The 23,890-nt window shown below is 40.0% G+C and overlaps 2 protein-coding genes across 8 annotated transcripts in view; one reads left to right on the top strand and one right to left on the bottom strand.

Annotated features, from left to right (window-relative positions):
• Positions 1-3,839: 3,839 nt before the first annotated feature.
• Positions 3,840-23,182, bottom strand: ZNF793 (zinc finger protein 793). Of its 3 annotated transcripts, none has more exons than XM_019793323.2 (7): positions 23,049-23,182; positions 21,715-21,856; positions 19,162-19,272; positions 14,421-14,466; positions 8,407-8,536; positions 7,785-7,880; positions 3,840-6,076 (listed from the first exon to the last, which is right to left on the bottom strand). In XM_019793323.2, exons 4-7 carry the CDS (start codon positions 14,433-14,435, stop codon positions 5,124-5,126), a joined length of 1,194 nt encoding a protein of 397 aa, XP_019648882.1. In that variant the 5' UTR covers positions 14,436-14,466; positions 19,162-19,272; positions 21,715-21,856; positions 23,049-23,182; the 3' UTR covers positions 3,840-5,123. The 3 variants fall into 3 exon arrangements, with proteins under 3 accessions (XP_019648882.1, XP_019648883.1, XP_034494297.1); XM_019793324.2 differs by having other exon boundaries at positions 8,407-8,533; XM_034638406.1 differs by lacking the exon at positions 14,421-14,466.
• Positions 23,183-23,355: 173 nt separating this feature from the next.
• ZFP30 (ZFP30 zinc finger protein) overlaps positions 23,356-23,890 on the top strand; it is a 45,737-nt gene continuing 45,202 nt past the window's right edge. For 3 of the 5 annotated variants that reach the window (XM_034638366.1, XM_034638363.1, XM_034638361.1), the window contains exons 1-2: positions 23,358-23,491; positions 23,569-23,661. The gene's annotated coding sequence lies outside the window, so the exon portion shown is untranslated. Of the gene's footprint in view, positions 23,492-23,568; positions 23,662-23,890 lie in introns of all 5 variants that reach the window. The other 2 variants (XM_034638360.1, XM_034638365.1) reach the window with 2 other exon arrangements.

Below are 23,890 nucleotides of genomic sequence, written 5' to 3'. Positions count from 1 at the left end.
AAAGACTAAGAACTGTTTTTGCAACTTTTTAATAAGTCAAAAATTATTTCAAAATAAAAACAAACAAAAAGCGTCTCTCTACTTGGGAGTTTCTCAAAGTATTTACTTTTGCTCTTCAGAAGCACAAGTAACAACCTAGACATTTACTTCTACTTTGGTGACAGCCAAAGGACTGAGCTGGAGGAATGACAGTAGACCAGGTCAGGGTGCCATCTTGTCAGAAAACAGAAACACTTACAATGCTTCCTGCATTTTGAAACATTTCCCCCCTTTATTTTTTTTAAGTTACAAAAGTAATATATTTGTAACAAGTAAAACAATACAAAGATATATAAATTAAACAACTGCTTATTTTTCCCTTCCCCCCACCAAGGTAACCAATGTTAATTAACACCTTGCTGTATATCCATCCATACTTTTCTTTGTTCATAGAAACACACATGCATATATATACACACAGGGGTTTTACTTTTTAAAAAAAAAATAGATTCATATTATTCTGCAGTTTGCCTTTTTCACTTAACAATATACCACAAACATCTAGCAGAGTTCTAGCTCCCCACTCAAATAATTTTACTTAATCACACATTTGAGATAACATACTTGGTTCATTTATATATATTTTTCTATTTGGCTTTCATTTTCCCTAACTTCCTCATAACCAACCTGCATCACCCACTTCCCCCCAACCCAATGTATACTCTACTTTTCTTCATGCATAGAAAATCATACACAAATATATATGGATATATGTTTATCACTCAAACACCTAGAGGAATTTTGTCACTGATTTGCAAAAACAGGCTCATATTTTACACACTTACTTGTACTTTTTTTGCTCAAGAAAACATTGTGGAATTCTATTTAAGTCCACTAGCATGGTTTAATTTGTCCACCTTAATGGCTTTATAAATATTCCGTGGAATGGATATATTAGTCTCTCCCCTTTCAATTTCCCTGTTGATGGGCATTTATTTTGATTCTAGTGTTTTATTGCCAGTAGGAACAATTTTATAATAAATATACATGTTCATCTGTCCTTTATGTATTGGGGTTTTACTTCTTTTTTTTTTTAAAGATTTTTATTTATTTATGTGACAGAGAGACAGCCAGTGAGAGAGGGAACACAAGAGCAGGGGGAGTGGGAGAGGGCAGGCTCCCAGCGGAGGAGCCCGATGCAGGACTCGATCCCGGAATGCCAGGATCACGCCCTGAACTGAAGGCAGATGCTTAACGCCTGCGCTACCCAGGCATCCCTGGGGTATTATTTCTAAGAGAAGATTCCCCAAAGTGGCATAAGTATTTTAAGTTATAATAGATATGTTACCAGATTGCTTTTCAAAAGAGCTGTAAATCATTACATAAATCATTATGTTTCCACCAGTGGGGTATAAGAACTTTTGTTGGGATAGCAAAAAGCATTCCTGCTATTTGTCAGTTTGATCACATACAGTTATCTCTTTGTGACTTTAATCTGTATTCCCCAACAACTACCAAGGCTAAACATTTTTTTTGATAGGCCCACCAGCCACTTGGATTTGCTCTTTTTACAACTTGTCTATTCTCATTCTCTGCCATATTTTGCCATTGAGTTATCTCTTTCCTGTCAATCTGAAGAGCACTTCTCTGATTGGCTTTGCAAATATTTCACCCCAAATTATAATGAATTGACTTTGTTGATAGCACCTTTTGCCACACAAAATATCATAGTTTTATGTAGTCAATTTCTTCCTGTTTTTTATTTTTATTTAAGTAGGCTTCATGTCCAGCATGGAGCCCAGTGTGGGGCTTGAACTCATGACCTGAGCTGAGATCAAGAGTCAGGGACTTGACAGAGCTTCCCCAGCGCCCTATTTTTAATAGCTTTTATCCTGTGTTGATAATCTAGCTCCTAGATTGTACATGTGGTCTCCTTTCATTTTCCTTCAAGAACTTTATTATTTAAAAATTTTAAATCTTAAATCCAGTTGGATTTTTTTATATGGTTGGGGCTAGTCCAACTTTACTTTCTTCATTAAAAGCCAATTGTAACAATTACTTTTATTTTTTTAATGTTATGTTAGTCACCATACAGTACATCATTAGTTTTTGATGTAATGTTCCATGATTCATTGTTTGCATGTAACACCCAGTGCTCCATGCAATACATGCCCTCCTTAATACCCATCACCAGGCTAGCCCATCCCCCCACTCTCCTCCCCTCTAAAACCCTTAGTTGGTTTCCAGGAGTGAGAATTCTTTTCAAATAAACTATTCCTTTCCCCTATGATTTGAAATTCCACCTTTTCCATATATGAGAAAGTTCATATACACTAAGGTCTATTTCAGGATTTTCTATTCTGTTCCATTGATGTGTTTATTGGTTCCTTTGGCCATACTTTATTAATTTTAATTCAGTGACTTCATGTTATAGTCTGACATCTGGTATGAAATTTTCTTTTTCAAACTTTTTTTGTTTAGATTGTTAGAACAAATGTTCTTCCATAAGGACTCTAAGATCATTTCACACAAGATTTAAAAAAAAAAGGCACAGACATTTAATGTAACTCCAAAAGAACTGCATATAAGTTATTAGATGTTTACTGAAAAAAGCTTTTAATTTTTATACTGTCTTCTCAGAAAATTATCTTTTAACTCAAAACAATTACTAATCTCTTCATTTATTGATATAGTCATATTATCAGCAAAAAATCTGACCTTTATTATTTATACCAATTATTTAATTTTATTTTTTGTTGCCTTCATTGGAAGCTCCAAGACAATATTTAGTAAAAACAGACAGCAGTGAACACCCTTATCACTAATACTATTAAATTCTTAATCTTCAAAAAATGGTTTTAACATAATATATGCTATAGAGTTTTGGTAAAGATACTCTTAAGTGATTACTATATATTGCAATTTAAGATATTTTATTAGATTGGAAATGTTTTCAAAATTTGATTGAATAACTTTCCAGCATCTGTTGATGGCATCTTCTCTTTCAAGCTGTTAACTGATGTATTTCCTATTACTGCATTGGCTCTGCATTCTTGGAATAATTCTTACCTGGTCATTATAATACATCATTCTTTAGGTATACTGCTGAATTCTATTTGCTATTATTTTAATTATAGTTTTTATTTTTAAATTCATGAGTAAGACTGGTTTGGGGTTTTCTTTTTTCCACTACTTTTATTTGGTTTTGGTGTTAAAACTTATTCTGACTTCATAAAATAAATGGGGGAGCATAGTCTATGGGCTGAAATATTTCAAATAATGCTAGTATTACTCTTTAAAAGTTAGATGAGGGGCACCTGGGTGGCTCAGTCAGTTAAGCATCTGACTCTTGATCTCAGCTCAGGTGTTGATCTCAGGGTCATGAATTTTTAAAGCCCCACGTTGGCTCCATGCTGGACCTGGAGCCTACAAAAAAAGAGTTAGATGAAACTAATTATGAAATCACCTGGGCCTGGAGCATTTTAAAATCCTAGATCTTTAATCACTTTTCCAAACTCTTCAATGTTAATTGTTCTATCAAGTTTCTACTTCTTCTTGCAACTTTTTTTTCTTAAGATTTTATTTATTTATTTATTTTAAAGATTTTATTTATTTATTTGACAGAGATAGAGACAGCCAGCGAGAGAGGGAACAGAAGCAGGGGGAGTGGGAGAGGAAGAAGCAGGCTCATAGTGGAGTAGCCTGATGTAGGGCTCGATCCCATAACACCAGGATCACGCCCTGAGCCGAAGGAAGACGCTTAACCGCTGTGCCACCCAGGCGCCCCAATTTTATTTATTTATTTGACAGAGAGAGACAGCCAGCAAGACAGGGAACACAAGCAGGGAAAGTGGGAGAGGAAGAAGCAGGCTCCCAGCAGAGCAGGGAGCCCAATGCGGAACTCGATCCCAGGACTCTGGGATCACGCCCTGAGCCGAAGGTAGATGCTTAACGACTGAGCCACCCAGGCGCCCCTTACTGCAACTTTTCTAACTTAAATTTTGCTAGAAAAACATTTACTTACTCTTTTAAAAGCATGTTGATCTAGAGCTGTAAGAAGTATCTTTTATCATTTTTTAATCATGTTTCTTTTTTCCCCAAGTTTTTATTTAAATTCCAGTTAGTTAACATACAGTGTAATATTAGTTTCACGTGTAGAATTTAGTGATTCATCACTTAAACACAACACCCAGTGCTCATGTGATTGCTTCCTTTCTCATTCCGGATCAGGCATTCTTATAGGGAGGCAAATCTTGAACAATGTGGCCATTTGTTTTATTTGGATGACATGGCAGCTCAGGGAAGTAGACTTTTTTCAAAGATTGGAATGATGAAACAACTTGGGTTTTAGTGCCCAGGACATTCATAGGGAAATTGATAGGGAAGAAAAGTGGATGTTGCTGAATTAAATTTGCAAAAAGAAAAAAAAAAAACAAAAATTCTCCTTCTTTGGTCTCTGCATGAAACATTTCTTAATTATAAGACTCATATAAATAGTGTCTTTTCTACTAATTTGCTGCAAGGCATGTTAAGTAAGACTAAGAAAATAGAGGAGTTATACAATATACCAGGGCCACCCTACTTTTTGTCAAATAATGGCTGTGCTGAATGATCAAGTTTATAGTATTTTGTTCAACCAATATTAGGTTGTGAAACTATTCCTTAGCTTTGCCTTTTTAACATTAACAAATGTTATTATCATTATTTTTTATATTGTTAATACACTAAAAGACAGTGGAAAAGTTGATGAGTGGCATTCTACATACTATGTGATACATATGCTTGATATTCACAATTTACATTAAATTCACATTTACGTTTCCAAAATATAAATAATGCTTATTATGTGGCTCACTGTGGAATATACCATAATATACCAATTCTCTTCACATGTATTTGTATGCTGTTGTCATTCCATTAACATATTTTTAAACTTCATAAACTGGAGTGACCATGTTTATGTTATGAAGTATTTTCTATAATCTTTGTATAAAAATTTCTATCACAATTAGAACATGACTTCCCTTATGGTAGAACATTTTGTCCAAATTCATTAAATCAATGAGATTTCTCCTAAAAATGAATGCCTCCACATATAATGAAATAGGATACCTTGCTTAAGGCTTTCTCACAATTATCAGGTTTTAATTCCTATAGGCATTCTTTCTGGCATGAATTTTCTGATGTCTACTGAGGTTTGGCTTCTGATAAAAAGCTTTGCCACATTCACTGCATCCATAGGGTTTTTCTCCTGTATGAGTTCTCCAATGTTTATTGAGGCATGACTTTTGGCTGAAGGATTTCCCACATTCTCTGCAACGATATGGTCTTTCTCCTGTGTGTATTTTTCGATGTACATTGAGGTATGACTTCTCACCAAATGATTTCCCACATTCACTGCACACAAAGGGTCTCTCTCCAGTATGTGTTCTTTGATGTTCTCTGCGGTGTGACTTCTGAGTGAAGGCTTTCCCACAAAAAAAGCATTCAAAGGGTCTTACCCCAGTGTGAATTCGCTGATGTTTAATGAGGGTTGACTTATGTGAAAAGGCTTTTCCACAGTCAGTGCATCCATATGGCTTCTCCCCAGTGTGACTTCTCTGATGCCTAATGAATTCAGACTTGTAGCAGAAGGCTTTCCCACACTCGCTACAGACATGGGGTTTCTCTGTAGGTGGAACCCTCTTACGTTTGTATACAAGAGAATTGGTTACTGCTGGTTTATACATAAGTGCTGGGTTGTGGCTGAAAGCTTTCTCACAATGACTGCATTCCCAGAGTTTTTCTCCATTAGGTCTTCTATCATGGTTTGTATGCTGTAACAATTTCCCACATCCACAGCACTCATCTTGTTTTTTTGAGTAGTTTCTCTTAAAACCAATCAAATCTAAATTATGGTTCACACTCTTTCCACAGGGGTCCCAGTTACTAGGGTTTTGAATCGAAGAAAAAAGATTAGTGCTCAGAGATGATATTTTCCTAAACTTATTGTTTTCATGGCTTCTTTCCTTGGGCAATGTTTTCTTCCTGATGAATGCACCTTGTTTCAAAATCATGTCTTGTCTTTTCCTCTGGACATTAACTTGAGAAATGTTTTCTGGAGAAAATACAGCAAATCTTTCTTTATTCTATTATTATAATCTAGAATAAAATTACTTGAGAAATACCCTAAGAATTTAAACAATGCACAGTATATGAACAGAAAGCATGAACCATAACTAAATGCCAGGAAGGGTGTTGTACGAGAAGATTCACAACACTGGCACAAATGAAATGGAATATGTCATAGAGTATACAAAGAAATAATTTTGAAGAAGATGGGATATTGTAGAGCAGTGGTTGGCAAATATGTTCTTAAAGGGCCAGAGAGTAAATTTTAGGCTTTGTGGGCCATGTGGTCTCAGTCAAAATTACTCAACTCTCCCACTGTATTTGGGGAACAAAGTATGTAAATGTAAGGGCATGGCTGTGTTCCAATAAAACTTTATTCATAAAATCAGGTGGCCAAACTCTAGGCTGTAGTTTGTCAATCCTGTTACTGAGGTGTCATATAGCACCTTGCTATTCAATGTGTGGCTCTTAAAAAAGGGAAAAGAAAGGCAGATGATAGCCAGGTTACTATGGTTTCAGAAAGATTGATAAGCATAGTTTAATGAAGCAAAATACATCCGAGAGGGCACCAGAATGTGATGGTTAAGGGTACTGGTTCTGAAACCTGACCACATGGGCTCAAATCTCTGTTCGGTCCCTTACTTTGCTGTATGTTCTTAGATAAGTTTCCTAACTTTTTTGTGATTGTTTCATTTGTAAATGGGGTAATAAAGGTTGGATATCTCACAGGTATTGTAAGGACTGAATGAAATGATATATGTAAATGGCTGCAAACAAATCTGGCATAGAGTGAGCACACACTGAGTGTTGGCTGATAATTCTAGTGCCATTGCTGCTACTACTACAACCAAGGTGGATCAATGGTGGATGGTGATAATTTCAGAGACATTATTTTGGGGACAAGCATAAAAATCTGAATGTTTTTGGGGTTCATTAATATTTAATTATGTGATTCCAACACCAAGTGTAAGTGACATAAATAGATGTGGGAACAGATAGCACTGACTATTCTTGCTAAGCCCATGACTCTTGTGGAGAAGTAGAAGTTCAGAGGCATCCTTAAGAATAGGTTACTAACACTTGGGGTACCATGGGTATTGTTGGGATATTTTACAGAGCTGATGGGAGACGGACAGTTATTCTGAATGTTAAATGAAAGTGGTTAAGATGGGCCAAGCTCAGTCATGTGTTTTACTGCCCTTGGTTACCTAAAATTTAATACTTCTTCCTCTTGGATTTAAGGAAACTAAAGGACTAAGGGATAACTTAAGGGATTAAGGAAAGGAGGGGAAGTGAGAGTGTGGGTATGGCGGGCAGGTCTGGGGCATTTTACCTGAAAACTGTGAGAACCGGAAATAGGGAACAGCAGGAGCGGGAGAATAACAGAAGCTTATTTGTAAGAATGCCTGAATGTGAAAGAGAAGGTGTACTGAAAACCTTAACAGAGACCAAGGATTCTGGAGAAAGGGCAATGGAACAAGAACACAGGGAGAGGTGAGATGAGGAGGAGAAGGAACACCTGGATAAGGGAGGTGGTGTGCATGGAGATTGAAGGATTATCAAGAAGCCTAAAGCTCTCAGAGAAATGTCTCCAGCTGCTTGCAAAGCTCTAAGGCTTTTGAGAGCTGGACTCTGAACAAAATCCCAAAGGTGCCAGCCTCCTATAGTACCTCTTTTGCTGGATTTATACTTACCCTGACAGGGGCAGCCTGAGCATGCTGCCTCACAAATCCATGGTGCTTCTTCCTGCTCCAGCTTGAGGATCACATATGGTTTAGTGCCTTCATAACCTGTTCCAGGGAAATGATCCAGGCCTTGGGCTGAGCTCCTTGGTCTTCAGGGCCACTCAGGCAGCATTAAAGGCTGCACAACAGACATTGTACTTGGGAGAAGACTGTACACACAGCTTGTCCAGAACCCAAAAGGAATTAGTAACCAGGACCACTGAACCTCATGCCAAACTCACTGAGGCAGCACAGTGTAAGAGTTAGGAAGGCAGACTGTGCAGCCAGACTGCTGGGGTTCAAATCCTACTCTGGCTCTATATGTACTAGGTGAGTGACACTGGGCAAGTTACTTCACCCATCTGCCTCTGTTTCCAAATGTGTAAAATAGTGGTACTAAGAGTACCTACCTCATAAGGCTCTTAGGAGAATTAAATAAGTTAATATTTTAAAAGTGGCTGAAATAGTGTCTGGCACATAGGAAGTATTTAGTCCTTCAGAGGCTCTAGGTACCTCAGTTACTTTTAGCAACTGAAAAAGGAAAGGTGGTCATTCAGGCATAATCTAGATTGTGTGGCGGAGCTGTTCTTACCCACTGAGACAAGGTTGCTGTAGGTCTCCAGCATCACATCCCGGTACAGTGCCCTCTGAGCAGGATTCAGTCTGTGCCACTCCTCTTGAGTGAAGCCCACTACCACGTCTTTGAAGGATACAGGTCTCTGCTGAGGATGAAATGACATTGAGTCATATGGGAAAATGCAGCCAGGGGTGGCTGGTATGGAGTTTTTATGTTTCTACGTCAGAGCTTATCATGATCATTTATCTATGTAGGATGCCTTTTACATTCTGACTTCAGGCTATATACGGTAGGGAAAATAGCGATCACATCAGGACCCACTGTCATATACACTTTTAGTCAACATATATATTTTTTAAATTTTTTATTATGTTATGTTAGTCACCATACAGTACATCATTAGTTTTTGATGTAGTATTCCATGACTCATTGTTTGTGTATAACACCCAGTGCTCCACGCAATATGTGCCCTCCTTAATACCCATCACCAGGCTAGCCCATCCCCCCACTCCCCTCCCCTCTGAAACCCTCAGTTTGTTTCCCAGAGTCCATAGGTCTCTTGCAGTTCATTCCCCCTCTGTTTACCCCCCCTTCATTCTTCCCTTCCTTCTCCTACTGATTTCCCTGCTATTCCTTATGTTCCACAAGAGTGAAACCATATGATAATTGTTTTTCTCTGCTTGACTTATTTCACTTAGCATAATCTCCTCCAGTCCCATCCATGTTGCTGCAATGTTGGGTAGTCGTTCTTTCTGATGGCTGAGTGAGTCAACATATATTGACTGAAGACCTGCTGTGTGTAACCCAGTGCTTATTGCTGGAGACACAGTCATGGATGGCTCCTGACCTCAAGGAGCTCACAGCCTGGCAGAGAGCAATATGTAAAGCCATCCAGATGAAAGTATACGAGCTATGGTGGCAGGACAACTAGGTTACAGTATATGGAAAAGTGTGAATGGTCCATTAAATGTTTCAAGGTCTAGCAAGGCTTCAGAGCTAGGGGACATGTGGAGCTGAGTCTTCTCTATAGAAAGATGGAGAAACTGCAATCCTTGCAGAGGGAGCAGCAATGAACAGAGGTATGGGGGCAGAACAGTGACTTTAAGGGCTGCAAGGCTCTCAGTAACAGGAGGATTATGTGATGAGATGATGGAGTGATGTGATAAGTGATGAGATGATGGACTTTAAGACAATGGAAAATCTATCAAGGGAGAGGTGTGTGTAGAAAGCACATTCTTTTTTTTTTTTTTTAAAGATTTTATTTATTCGACAGAGATAGAGACAGCCAGCGAGAGAGGGAACACAAGCAGGGGGAGTGGGAGAGGAAGAAGCAGGCTCATAGCAGAAGAGCCTGATGTGGGGCTCGATCCCATAACGCCGGGATCACGCCCTGAGCCGAAGGCAGACGCTTAACCGCTGTGCCACCCAGGCGCCCCAGAAAGCACATTCTATTTGGTAAGTGGTGAGTTTCTTGCATTCCATGTCAAGTGGTACAGTGGTAACTCTAAGCAGACTGAAAAGTTAAGGATGTATATTGTATCCCTAGAGTAACCACTAAAATTATAGTCTAAAGAGGTATATTGAATTATATGAAGTAAATGAATTCCAAAAAATATTCATTTAATCCACATAAACACACATAGAAGAGAAGAGAAGAAATAGAGGAGAAAAAAAGCACATGGGACAAACAGAAAACCAAATACTAAAAAGATAGATACAAATCCAACCATACCAATAATAAAACTTATATTCAGTGATAGTAAATTATGATATAAATTAAGATATCACTGAACATTCCAAAAGGCAGATATGGCTGGGCTGGATAAAAAAGCAATGCTGCCTATAAGAGATATAAAACCCACAGATAATTTGCAAGTGAATGGATACAAAGAGAAAGGTGGTGGGTGACCTGGAGGGAAGTGAAAGTAAAGACTGTAATAATGCAGGTAGAAGATGGTGTTCACAAGTGGGACAGTAACAGTGAGACAGAGAAGGACCATTGTGAAGAAGAGCAGAGCCTGCACCTTACCTGGTTGTGGGGGGTGAAGAGCGGTAAGGGGAACACCCAAATATCTCAAAGCCAACTGGGTGATGGTGAATCAGACATGAGAAAAACAGGAGAAGCAAAGAGGATGTGTTGTTAGACATGTCTGGGGACACATGGGTGGAGACACTTAGCAGGCAGCAGGATGAACGTAAGAGTCTTGTATCAGGAGCAAGATCAGGAAGGGAGCTAAAGCTCTGGGAGCCAGCAGAAGAGAAGTGGTACCTAAAGTTCTCAGTGTGGGATCTCTCCGCAAGAAGACAGGATGAGCAAAGTGCCCAGGCCAGAGCCCCAAGGGACACTAATACAGTTCAGCTGAAGACCCAAGAGAAGGACCCACAGGTACTAACCTAAGAGGGCACCTATAATATTGTGATGTATTAAGAAATATATATTTGGGTTTTCTTCCTGGTTCCTGGAAAAGAGCTTCTTAAACTCTTGTAACTTCCTGAGTAACAGGGGTAATAGGAGTGTCTTTTGTTATCATAACAAGCCCCAGTCAACAATATACAAGTTTATGCTAATGACATGGAGGATGGGGGCTGGCTGCCAGAGGAATTAACAATATGGTTAGAGGGTTGGAACTTTCAGCCCCCTTCCTCCACCCCAGCCAACCTCTGGGTGGGGGTAGGTGGGTGGGTGGCACCAGAGATTGAACTAATTACCAATCAATTACTTAATCAACAGTGCCAACATAATGGAAATCTCGTGAAAACCCTGAACAGCTTTCAGGTTGGTGAACACATCTGGGACGTTGCACACCCCAAACTCCAGAAAGAAGCTCATGTGCTCAAGGACCATTCTGTACCTTGTTGGTAATCTGGCTTTTCATTTGTATCCTTTATAATAAGCCTGTAATAGTAAGTAAAGTGTCTCCCACATCTGTGAGTCATTATAGCAAATTATCAGAACTGAAGAGGGGGTCATGGGAACCCATGATTTATAGCTAGTTGGTCAGAAATTCAGGTGACAACCTGAGATTTGTAATTAGCATCTGAAGGGGGGGGCAGTCTTCTGAGACTGAGTCCCTAACTTGTAGCGTCTGTGCTAACTCCAAGGTAACCCAAGTTGTAGGACACCCAGCTGGTGTCCACAGAGAATTAGAGAATTGTTTGGTGTAGGGAAAAAACTCCCCTATTCCTGTGAGTAGAGGAAACAGTACCTATGATGTATCTTCAAGTGACTGTAAAGAATTGAACCTTGCTCAGAGAGGTCTGATCTTTGTACTCAGCTCCTGGGAGTTAATGTCTAAGCCCCTGCAATGTTCTGCTTGATAAGACCATCTTTGTTTACCTGGAGGCCTTGGGCCACATGAGATAGGACTAACAATGTGATTTCTGGTGAGGGCTTTGGGTCACAGGCACCTGCTCAATCTCAGAAGGAGGCTGTACATCTCTCTAAAAAATGTGGGGTCCTACAGTGGCACCTGAGCAGTGGCCCAAGCAGATGGACCTGAAGGCAGGACCTGGCACATGAGACCCTAGACCCATACAAAGGCCATGTACATAGGAGGTACCAACCAGATATCCTCTCTGATGTCAGAATAACATACCATGGTAGTGGGAGAGTGGGAACAGAATAACATACCACAAAGCATGGAGCCTGGCTTGGCTGACAGGCCTGGATCAGTATTTCCCAAAACAGAACTAATTGGAGTGGGATGGGAGAGGGTGGGATGGGAAGAGATAGAACAGAACAAAATAGAAAAGATGTAATTTGGCACCCAAAAAGGCACGTCATTTTCACCAAACAGGGCAAAGGAAAGAGATGGAAGAAACATTAAGGTTGTAAAATCACCATCACTTAGTGACTGAGTGTGAGAGGGGGAAGGCAGCGAGAAGTCAAGGATAAATCTCAAGAGTCTTGGCTTGCCTGGTGGGATGGTACCATCTCCTGAGATGAGAAACTGGGGTACAAAGAGGTTCAGAGACTTGTGAAAGGTCATACAGATGGCAAGGTCTGGAATTCAAACTCAGCAGTCAGGTTCCAAGTCTGTGCTCTTACCCTGTATATGCTGTTGCCTTCTGCACAGAAGAAGGGGGCAAAAGGTACAGTCTAATTTAGCAGAACAATCAAAAAGCATCTTCTGATTTCAGCCTCAGCAAAGTCACCTGGGCCCTTGGCCAGAAACGCTTTAGTAAAGTGGGGAGAGAGGATGCTGGACTCAAGAAAGAGTAAGAAACAGGATATGGAAACATCAAGAGCAGGATGTCACTAGAGGAGATGAAGGAGGCCAAAGGAGAAAGGAAAGGACTTTGTGGTTTGGAAGTGGTGATGGTTTCTAGGACTGGAGGCACTGACAATGATTGTAGGGGCAAGGGAAAACATAGGGGAAAGGGGAGAGGATTGATCTCCAGAAAGAGATGTCCCTGCTGGAGGGAGGCCTCCAAAGATGTGGAAATGTTGGAACTCAGGAACCTACCCATCATAAGATCTTGGTGGGGAATGAGATGTTCACTGTTTGCTGCCAAACTAATAAAGACATTTAAGGGAATGACAGTAATTTAAACAATGGACAGCTCATCTGTTCCTCAGTCTAGATCAAGGACACAGATACCCTGGACCAAAATCAGGACTTCCATAAACATGGAGGAAACTTCCTGCTTGCTCCCTTTGAAAATAAATAATATTTGTATTTTCATTTTCCTCGAACTGTACTTTAGCATTTTATTCCATTACATATGTGGCTGCAAAGCACAGAGGAGTTAAAACTTCCTGCAATTCTGACACAGATAGCAACTCTGACAGAGATAGAAAACACTATCGCATCATTGAGAAGCTAAGTCATGATCACCTCAAAATCCAGTTCTGTGGGGCAATACTCCAAGGGAAGAACTGAACCACTGTAGAAAACATGCTTTTGCATTTGTTAGTTATCAGTAAGAATTTTGTCCTCTATGTCAGTGCTTCTCACACTTACAAGAGCATAAGGATCACCGAGACCTTGTTAAACACAAATTCCCAGGCTCCACCCTCAAATAATCTGATTTGAGCAGGTTTGGGGTGGGGCCTGCCATTCTGTATGTCTAATAAGCTCCCAGGAGAAGCCCATGTCCTGGGACCACATGGAGTAGTGTTGCTCTACCTCAGCCATAAGAAGGCCCCTCAGGGAAATATCTTTAGAAAGTGACTTGAAAAGCTAGTTTTCTCTTAGAAATAACAGCAAGTTTCTATCCTATGGCTAATGCAAATCATGGGCTGTCTGTGTTTGCCTTTTTGCTAGGCCACCAGGAAGACTACAGTTAACAACCCTTGTTGGACTATTTTGTACATCTGTATTCCAACAAAGAATGTTCCTTGCATCGTTCCTTGTAATATCAAATTTGGAAATTACCTGGATGTCATAAAATGGGGGACTAGTTATATCAGTCATATTCCACGCGTATGATGGAGCATTATGTACCTTGCTAAAAAAATAGTGTGGTCCCAAGTACTAATACGTACAATCTCTAGGATATTTTAATTGGGGAAAAAAGGGGGTAGAGTAGTATGTACAATTGTATCTATGTGTAGACAGAAGCTGGTGTTCCACCCAAATCCCCCTGAAGGACCGAGGTATTTCTCCCAGCTGCTTGGAGAAGACTGGCTACTGCAGGCTTGAGACCTTTTGCAAGGTGCCCCTGGTCACCCACCCAAGCTTATGTCCCCTCCATGGGCAGCCTACAACCAGTGACTGATTGATTTCAGACTATAAAGGTCCCCCCTTCCCTCCATTCAGGACAACAGCAAGGGCCATCCCAACTCCAAAACATCTTGGAAGGTCAGCTGGTGCCTCTGTTTAACTCTCTCTGCCTAATCCTCCTTCCTTCACTCCTTATAGGTGCTCCAAGAGTCTCCCTAGTAAACCTTGTGTGTGCTAATCTCCCATCTCCAAGTTTGTTTTCTGAGAACCCAGCCTGTGATAAAGTATATATGCTTGAAACACACATATTTTTTCTAGAACAGTTTCCCAAGAAGGGAAACGGCTACTTTATGTCACACTTACCTGGTACTCAATCATTTTCTGCTGTTCTTGGAAAAAGATTTGAGTCCTGTGAAGATAGACATTGGGGGGAGGAGGATGGAGAAAGAGAGAACAGAGCTGTGAGGGACCAGGCCCGTCTCGGAACTTGCAAAGTCCCTATGTAAATCTTGTATAATAACCCATGCTTTAAATCACCGTGGTAGAAGAAAAAAATATGGTGCCATTCAATTCAGAACGTGAATGAATAAAACAGACCTCCTAGGAAGTAAAAGCTGCTACCAAGTAAGAAGTAAAAATTTATTAAAAAACAAAATCTTCAAAACTTAAATAACTGGCCCCATGGGAGATGGAGCCACATTCATGCTCTGAGTAGGATCACCCCTGAAGAACAATACATTTTCTCTTAAAGGCAAAAAAAAAGGCTTGGGTTTTGCCTCTTATCTACTTTGAAAGATGTACTTGTTCATCTCCTGGTGTTTATGAAATCCTTTATTTGGGATGCTTTTTCTGTATTATCGTTAAAAAAAGTATATACTGAAAAAGGGCTTTGGTAACTTATTACAAAGAACTCAAAGCAAAATAAAATAACTATATAACATTAGCAAAACTAATGGTTACTTACACTAATGGTGTAAGTACTTAATACTTAACATACACTAATGGTATGAATGATTACTGAAAGGCTAAACCTTGTTATTCATTCAGCGTATTATTAAGTGTTGTTGTTAAAAAATAATTTTCAACAGATGAGAACAAGCAACTGTTATTTTTAATTAAGATGTTTAATTAAAGAGATAATTATGTGGCTTAAATTATAACAGAGAAAAGGTAAATCATAGTTTAAAAGTGTAAATATTTTATGACGTACTTGAATGTTTAATGGTAAAATCATCAATGGGATAACTCATGATTTAAAAACTTTTATCTTCTATGGCTGTGTCACTGTAACTGCAAAAACCTGCTAGGGCCCAGATTCTGATCTCTTTCACTAATTTCACTAAAAAAGAAACTAGAGCTCCTTGGAAGATGGCTGAATCCACATCTGGGGCAAACAACACAGGAAGTACCCCTGTAATCCTGAGTGCCAGAAAGCAAAGACACTCTTCAGTGATGGGTCCTGGTAAGGGGACAGAGGAGCCAGTCTCTAGGGCTCTATCCATGTGAGGAGGAGGAGTAAGAGCAAACTGGCCATATCTACCAAAGCTAAACATGAACATTTCATGGTCCAGTAATTCCAAATGAACGCATATGTTCACGAACTTTTAGCCTATAAAAATTATGAATTTGCAGTGAAATTCAAAAATCACCATATTAACGTTTTTCTCTTAAAATAATTGGTACTGTAATTATATAGGACTACTAGAACATGGAGGCTCCCAGTTTCCAAAGCATCCATACATTAGGAAATGTGGAACTAAATTGGTACAAAAAATGAATACAGAATGTTTAGGTTTTTCACTCCCAGAAGTAAGAAACTTTATAAAGAGGTCTAAAAATACTGTGCCAATAATCTATGGCCTGGAATTAAAAATCCACATTCAGGAGTGACAAGAGCTGTCACGCACGGCTGATGGGACTGTAATTTGGTTCAACCATTTTGGAAAACTGGCCATACCTTCTAAAACCTTCCAGTTAGTTTAGTGATTAGCAGAAGACACCAGATTCAAGGGGAAAAAAAAATCTTTCAAAATGAATACATTCTTCTAGCTTTGTTTTACAGAAGTTTTTTCTCACTAATCTATTGATAAATCATCTTTTGAAAAAGGAAATGATTCTAAAGTGCTGGAAAGATTAAGAAAAAAAAGTGCTAGAAATATTCTCTGTCATGATTTGGATGGTGGGTATGTGAGGGTACACATATGGAAACATTCATAACACTATAGTGCTAAATGAGTTAATGATTTACTTTTCTCAGTGGATAATAAATATCCACTATCTCTTAATTGTATGAAAATGCTTTGAAATATTGTACAGGTCAGAAAGCATGACTCATACAGCACAGTTAGTGTAAAACAGGCATTTAGCTATCAGGACTGAGCAGTGAGCTTATTATGCCTTTTAAAAGATTTTTTTTCTTTACTGAGGTATAATTTACATATAACAAATGAATCCAGTTTGTTTAATTCGATGAGTTTTCACAAATGTATTCATTCACCCACGTAACTCCTACACAATCAGGATATGGAACATTTCCAGGAACATCCTGCTCACAAGATATAACAATGAATTTGTCTTAATGGTATTACTTAGATTCCTGTCTCTTCTATAGAAGAAATAAAAAAAAGTGATTTCCTTGAATGTTAAGCAAAATACAGATACTTCTTTGCTTAAATAATATAGTAATGAAGTTATACCAGTAAGTCAAAAAAGTAGTTAAAAAAAAGTATGATCTACTGTTTGAATTTCATTTATATGAAGGTCAGGAACAGACAACCCTAACCTATGTGATAGCTATGACCAGGCATTGCTTGGGAGGAGTGGGAAAAGGCTTTGGGGTGATGGAAATGTTCTCTATTATGATCTGGGTGGTGGATACATGAGTATGCACATATAGAACTATTCATTAAGCTACACGCTGTTCTCTATGCACGTTACACCTCAAGTTAAAAAAAATCGCTGCAATCCCATTATTTAAAAAATATATGTGTAGAAAAGCTTTAGAACAATAACAATAACAATAAAATGTTATTAGTGCTTTGATTTGGGTGGCAGAATGTTTCTTACTCTAATCTATAACTGAAACACACACACACACACACACACACACACACACACACACACACTTCATTATTTACATATCCCTGTTCCACTGCCTTTTTTCCTCATGAGGGAAGCCACGGGAGGGCTTTAAAAGGGGGAGGGGGCTCTCTGAGAGAACTGAACTGTCCACCAGGGACTGAGCTGGCAGGAAAGGCCTGGGGCCCAGCAGGCTGGGGCAGTTAATCCAGCTTTGGATAACTATTCGATTCTCTAAAAGAGTACGCTCCCTCCCTCATGCTTCTGGACTTAGCTGCTTGCTTCGGCCTGGTCTCTCCACGGCTGCAAGGTGCCAGCTGAGTGCTGTTGTGGCAAACATGCTAGCGAATGTGTGTCCAGAGGCCTGTGTTCTGGCCCTGGCTCTGTGACCTGGCAAAGTCACTCCTTTCCTTCACCTTTAAATGAGATGGCAGCATCAGCGGATGAGAAACCACTGGTAAGAGCTGGATGAAAAACAGGATATTGGGGAACCTGGCTGGCTCAGTCATTAAGCATCTGCCTTCAGCTCAGGGCGTGATCCCAGGGGCCTGGGATCGAGTGCCATATCGGGCTCCTCCGCTGGGAGCCTGCTTCTTCCTCTCCCACTCCCCCTGTTTGTGTTCCCTCTCTTGCTGTCTTTCTCTGTGTCAAATAAATAAATAAAATCTTTAAAAAAAAGAAAAAGAAAAACAGGATATTTATATAGTATCTAAATATCCGGCCCCCCCCAGATATTTATTAATTATAAAATGAAAAATTGTAACTCTGCACTAGAGAAACTTGGCAGACATCACTTTAACCAAGTGATTAGTTAACATCACAAGTGATGGGACACAAGTCATGTGCCCCCTGATATGATGCACTGTGACAGGCATAACATCCCTCCTGTGATATTCTGCCCAAAATGCATACTTGAATGTAATCATGAAGAACCACCAAACAAAATCATGTGAGTGACAGTAATACAAAATAACTGGCCTGTACTCTTCAAAAATGTTGACTTCATGAGAGACAAAAAGACTGAGGAACTAATTCCCATTAAAGGAGACTAAACGAATATGTCAACTAAAGGTAGTCTGTGATCTTGAACTGGATTCTGGAATGAAAAAAATGTTGCTATGAAATGACATTATTGGTTCACATCTGAATATGGACTGTGGATTAGATAATGGTATTAAATCACTGTGTTAATGGCCTGATTTTGAAAATTGCACTATGGTTATATAGGAAAATGCTCTCATTCTTAGGAAATGCACACCTAAGTATTTCGGGGTAAAGGAGCATCACGTCTGTAACTTATTCTCAAATACTTGAGAAGGGTAAAAATAATATATGTTTATAATATAACATATATATACATATACAGAGACAGCATGAGAGTGTAAGCGTTTATCTGGGTGAATGTAGATGAAGGATATATAAAAGCTGACAGTAATATCCCTGCAAATTTTCCAAATAAAGTTTAATTTTAAAAAAATCTAGATCTATAGTAGGTCTGCTGCCACCATCACTGAGAATCCAGGGACTTTTCTGCCCCTTAGTCAGGATGAAGTGAACTCCCCATACTCCCAGAGGCCAGATGAGGTGGCAAAAATGACAAGGCAGCAACTTCGAGCCCAGAAATGCTAGTAAGAGTGAGGGAGTGGGCTGGCTACATCGCATGCTACAAAATGGCAGAATGTACTGTGTTGAACCAATGTCTCCTTCGCTTGAGAAAACATGCCTATCTCACTTGGCCTTCCCTGCTTCCCCCTTCACTTCTAACTCTCTGAATCTTGGGACCAACCCTTCCCCCACCATGGAGGGTCCCTGGAAGGAGTGACACCAGGGTGAGTCTTTCTCAGCCCGTGGCTCAGGGATAATGCTACTTCCTGTTACTTAGAAGCCTTTGCTCTGGCAAGAGGTATTGGAACCTAGGTCCCTCCTTCAGAAGAGATTCTTGTCCCAAGTTCCCCTCTCCGAATCCAGAGGGTCGTCAACCTGGCCTGCTAGTCCCTCGCAACTCCATCTCTCAACAGTAACTCACCCTCAGCTGCAGCCCCAGGCAGGGCCTTCTGTAGACTTGACCAAGATCCTATGAAGCCCTGGTCAGCTTGGTGGTGGGACCCACAGGTATAGTACCGGGCACTCAGGTAACCTGAAGACAAACAGACCTCATTGTAAGAGTCATCCAACAGTCCCTCCCCAAATACTCTCTGAGGCCTAAGAGGAAGAAGCCTGCAGAGGACTGTGTAGGAGACAGAACTGAGTGATGGCTTGCTTTGGGTTTGGGGCAGGGGAATCTTCTGGAAGGACTGTAAGCCTCAGAATCACTCAGAGAGAAGTCTGAACCAAGCAATTCCTCTAACCAACTGAGAGGAATCTAGGCCAAACAATTTACCTCCCAGGGGCTGTTTCCTTATCTGTGAAAACAGGAATGATAAATGATAAAAATAATTTTAAAAAGCCCATCTGTAGAGGCTTTCTATAAGTTACCTCATTTCATACATATTCAGGTAAGGTTGAAAGGGGCTAAATTATGAATTAACACCTGCTTTCCCAGATAAGTCAGGTTGGATGTGAGGGACAGAGGCTTCTCTGCCCCGGAGTAAATCTACCAGATGTTCTAGGTTCCCTGAGAAAGACTCCTTTCAGAATATCCTACATTTGCTGAGCCATTGTGTCTTCGCCCCAGGGCAGGTAGCCCCTATAAAGGCTCTTTCATGCTGCCTAATTCAGGTCTCTGCAGCCAAGAGTCAGTCTCTATCTAAAAAACTAATTAGAGATTTTGACCAGGGGGCTCTGAGATTCCCCTCCGAATATCTACAGAGAAGAGCCATCCTCAACTTTTAACTTCCTTAACAGGACCCTTACTCCAAGTCCACTCCAAACCCACAGGGTCCATTTCACTGTGCATGTTTTTGGCTTCTAGAGGGACTAGCAGAAAACAGGCAATCTCAAATGGCCAAGCGAGGGCTACAGGTCAGGATTTTGTTCTGGTGTTTAGTTTTAGAGTTTCGGACAAAACTTCCCCATGGTATGAATGTTTTGCCCTCAGATTATTTCTATGATTCCATTTAATTCAAGTTCAAAAATGGACAAAATTAGTCCATTATATTAGACCCAGAGGTGGCAGTGGGTATTGATTCATAAAGAAGGCTTCAAGGTGGTAGAGATGGTGTATATCTTGATCTTGGTCGTGTTTACATGATTTTCCACAATGTAGAAATGCACTGAGCTATACCCTTAAGATAAGCATACTTGACTATGTATGCTATACCTCAGTTTTTAAAAAAGAGTATTTAATGATCTGGAAAAATGTTATACAAATAAAATGAAATAATCTGGATTAAAACTTAAAAAACTTTCACACACAGCCACATACTGCCTCCCTCTTCTTACCCCCCCCCCCACATGAATGTTCAAAAACAGGCAAAATTAATCCGTGATGTTAGAAGCTGGGAGAATGGTTGCCCCCGGCAGGGTAGCGACAGGGAAGGCATATCATGGAGGCTTTCAGGATGCTACAGTGTTCTGTTTTCTGATCTGAGTACATTATCCAAAGGTGTTCCTTTTGTGACAATTCACTGAGCTGCATATTTATGTGTATCTCCATATGTATCAGTAAAAGGTTTATGTTAAAAATTTTAAAGAGAAAAATTATTTGTTTCCAAACCTGGTATTGAACACACCATAGGTGATGAAGGAAAATAGCCATGAGAAAAAGAAAATGCCCTTAACTCCTAACTCCTTATCCAAGCTCATGACTTCTGCGCCAAAGCAATTATCTGTCTTTGCTTCTGTGCAACTGAAAAGAGACTATCTGCTCTAAAAAACTAAAGCTTGATGTGTATGGCTTCTGAAAGATATTTACCTGCCTTACCTGTTAGCTTCCTTTGTTTCAGAAGATGTTATAGTTATTGTGCTTTGTCTGAGGACTACATAAGGATCAAATATAAGACTCTAAAACAACAAAATACTGTTTTGGCATTTCACCCTTTCATTAAGCTAATGGTCAAAATCTTATTTCCATTTTGTCTCAGCCCATCTTAATTACCAATTATTTGACTTTAATTTCAGTGAAGAGCAGTTTCTAAAAGTAGCTTTCAGTTTTGTTTTTGTGGTTTTATCTTTATTGAATTATTCTACCAGGGTATTACAAAGAACAGATTCAAGGTCAAATGTGTCATGCCTAAAACATACAGAACAAGGCAAAAAGATTCTTAGAACACAGTAACTTCCAAATTCAGTTTCTTTTCCTTATATAATTTATTTTTTCCCCAGTCTTACTGAGGTATGTGACATATAATATTGTGTAAGGTGTACAATATTATAATATATATTTATATATAGCATATATAAATATATAATATAATATTGTGTAAGGTGTACAATACAATGATTTGGTATACGTATATATTTCAAAATAATTACTACAATAGGGTTAGTTAACAATTCCATCACCTCACGTAATTACTTTTTTGTATGCATGTGGTGAGAATACTATTTTTAAGTTAAGCCTAGATAAAAGTATTTCCCAAACACCCTCCAAATTTGTTCTTTTGACCAAATTTTTTACAATATCAGTTTAGATACTTACTCAGTAAATACTTTGTTTTCTAACCACAGGCAAAGTCACATCCATCCTAGCTGCCATGAGGTCAGATTAGATGTCCAGAAACCAGACTCACTCTTGGGATGTTGTCACAGATGGCTACGTCATTACTGTTGCCAGAAAGGGCCTTAAAGGAAACATTAAAAGAAATATGCACTAAATCCTTGGCAAAAGCAATAGAAGCCACATTTTTAGTAACATGGTACTTCAGGTAAGTTGAACACTTGGTCCTTTCAAAGCACTTTCACTAATGTGGGGAACAATAAAAACAGAAAGAAGGTTTCAAAGAGTTTTGATGTGGGCTTTTGCATAGGGACTAGACTGAACTGAACTGACTATTCATCAGCTGGAGAGTGTCACAGGGGAAGAGAGTGCTCTCATTATGCAGGGTTGCAGCCTTAAATCCTTAACTCTCCGATCCCCAACCTCTAAATTTCACAATCCTTCTCAACACCCATTAAGCTTCCTAATCATAGACATTTTTGGTGCCCCAATCTACAACAAAGGTTCTTGTAGTCACTGACATCCCTGTATGTCCAAACATGACCATCAAAGACCACTAGGCAGTGACTACAAAGCTCACTGATCCGTTCTGATTGCCCAACAGCGAATTACACAGATCCCTGATCACGAACCCACACTGATCTCCAATGATATGCCAATGACTGAGCATCTATCGCTGACCCCCACAGTCCCACCTCCCCCCACAATTACTGACAGTCCCAATCACTGACCCGCATTGAATCCGTGTGTTCTCCATTCCCTGATCTACAAAAGTCCAACCACTAATACTTCAGATTCCTCTTCCCATCCATGATCTAAAGGAATTTTCAATCAGTGATGGCCTAAAGCATTTCTCTAAACACTGGTCCCCATTAACCCGTCCCATCGCTTAACCTCAAAGTTACCACAATCATCACTTCCAGGTACTGAAACAGAACTTAGAACTTCCAACCTCTGACTGTCTCAGGCTTCCGAACATTGAGCTCTAATGCTGTTCAAACTAGTGTTTTTGAAGCACCCCTGAAGACCACTATAAACTGATCACCACTCACTCTGCCAATCAAGAAATCGAGAACCCTCATTTATTGATTCCCAAATACTCCCAATCCATCTTCACAAACACTGCCACTGACTCCCACAAACCTCCACCAACCACCACAGACCCTCAATGAGGCTCCCACATCCAATCACTTAACCCTTTTAGTACCCTCGTCTCTGACCCTTACGGGCACCCATGACTGACCCAGTCGGGCCACCGTAGTTGTCCAATCACTAACCTACTGAGGTCTTTAATTTTGACAGTTTCTCACACTGACCTTTCCCATTTTTCCTGGATCCGCGCCCATAACCCGAAATTGATCGCCGGACCACGGCACCTCACCGCGGTCTCTTCACATCCCAGCTGGCCAGTGCGCAGACTCAGTCGCGACTGTGAGGCTGTCGGCCGCCACCTGGCAACCTTCCAACGAACAGGATTCTGGGTTTCTGAACTTTAACGGGAGGTATGATGGCTGCGCCCGCTTGACATCTTGTTGGGGGAGGCCATATTTAAATCTGTGCCGTACAGCGGTGATTAGACCCTTTGTTAGACCAGAAGGTTAAGCTATTTTAGGACTACGAGAAGCAAGAGCTCCTGGGTCCATAAACACTGACGTCCCCGCAGCTTTTAGCTTTTCAGCTCAAAGCTCCTGTAATCAATATGGAGGCGCCCTGACCGGCAAGCTGAGCTTTCTTTGTCTCCAGCAGCGCAGGCGCTGAGGTAAGATGGCCACGTACGTTTATATAGTTTCTTACGTGCAGCGGGCGGGGCCATCTCATAGGAGGAGCTCCCCAAAGCAAGGTGAAACTTTTCCTGGGACAGCTCTAGGAGCTGGAGAGCTGCGGAGAGAAGATCTTCCCGTGTGGAGCTTGAGGCCACCAGAGAAAGCGGTGAGAACTCCGGAGAGGGCGGAGCCATGGGAGAAGGCGAGTACGAAGTTATTAGCTCTTATTGAAAGAAAATGTTGAAAGCAGGGACTTTTTTTTTTTAAGCTTTCAACTGTTTTTAATAAATGATAATTAGGAGTTTTAGCACTCTATGTTATTGCTACTGATTTGAGAGATTCAGTATTAAAATTTAAAAAATTGAGAGAGACATAATTCCCTGACCTGTGTTAAT

This window comes from Ailuropoda melanoleuca, chromosome 12 (genome assembly GCF_002007445.2).
Source record: "Ailuropoda melanoleuca isolate Jingjing chromosome 12, ASM200744v2, whole genome shotgun sequence".
In the NCBI taxonomy this organism is placed as follows: Eukaryota; Metazoa; Chordata; class Mammalia; order Carnivora; family Ursidae; genus Ailuropoda; species Ailuropoda melanoleuca.
This window is presented reverse-complemented; position numbering and strand designations above follow the sequence as displayed.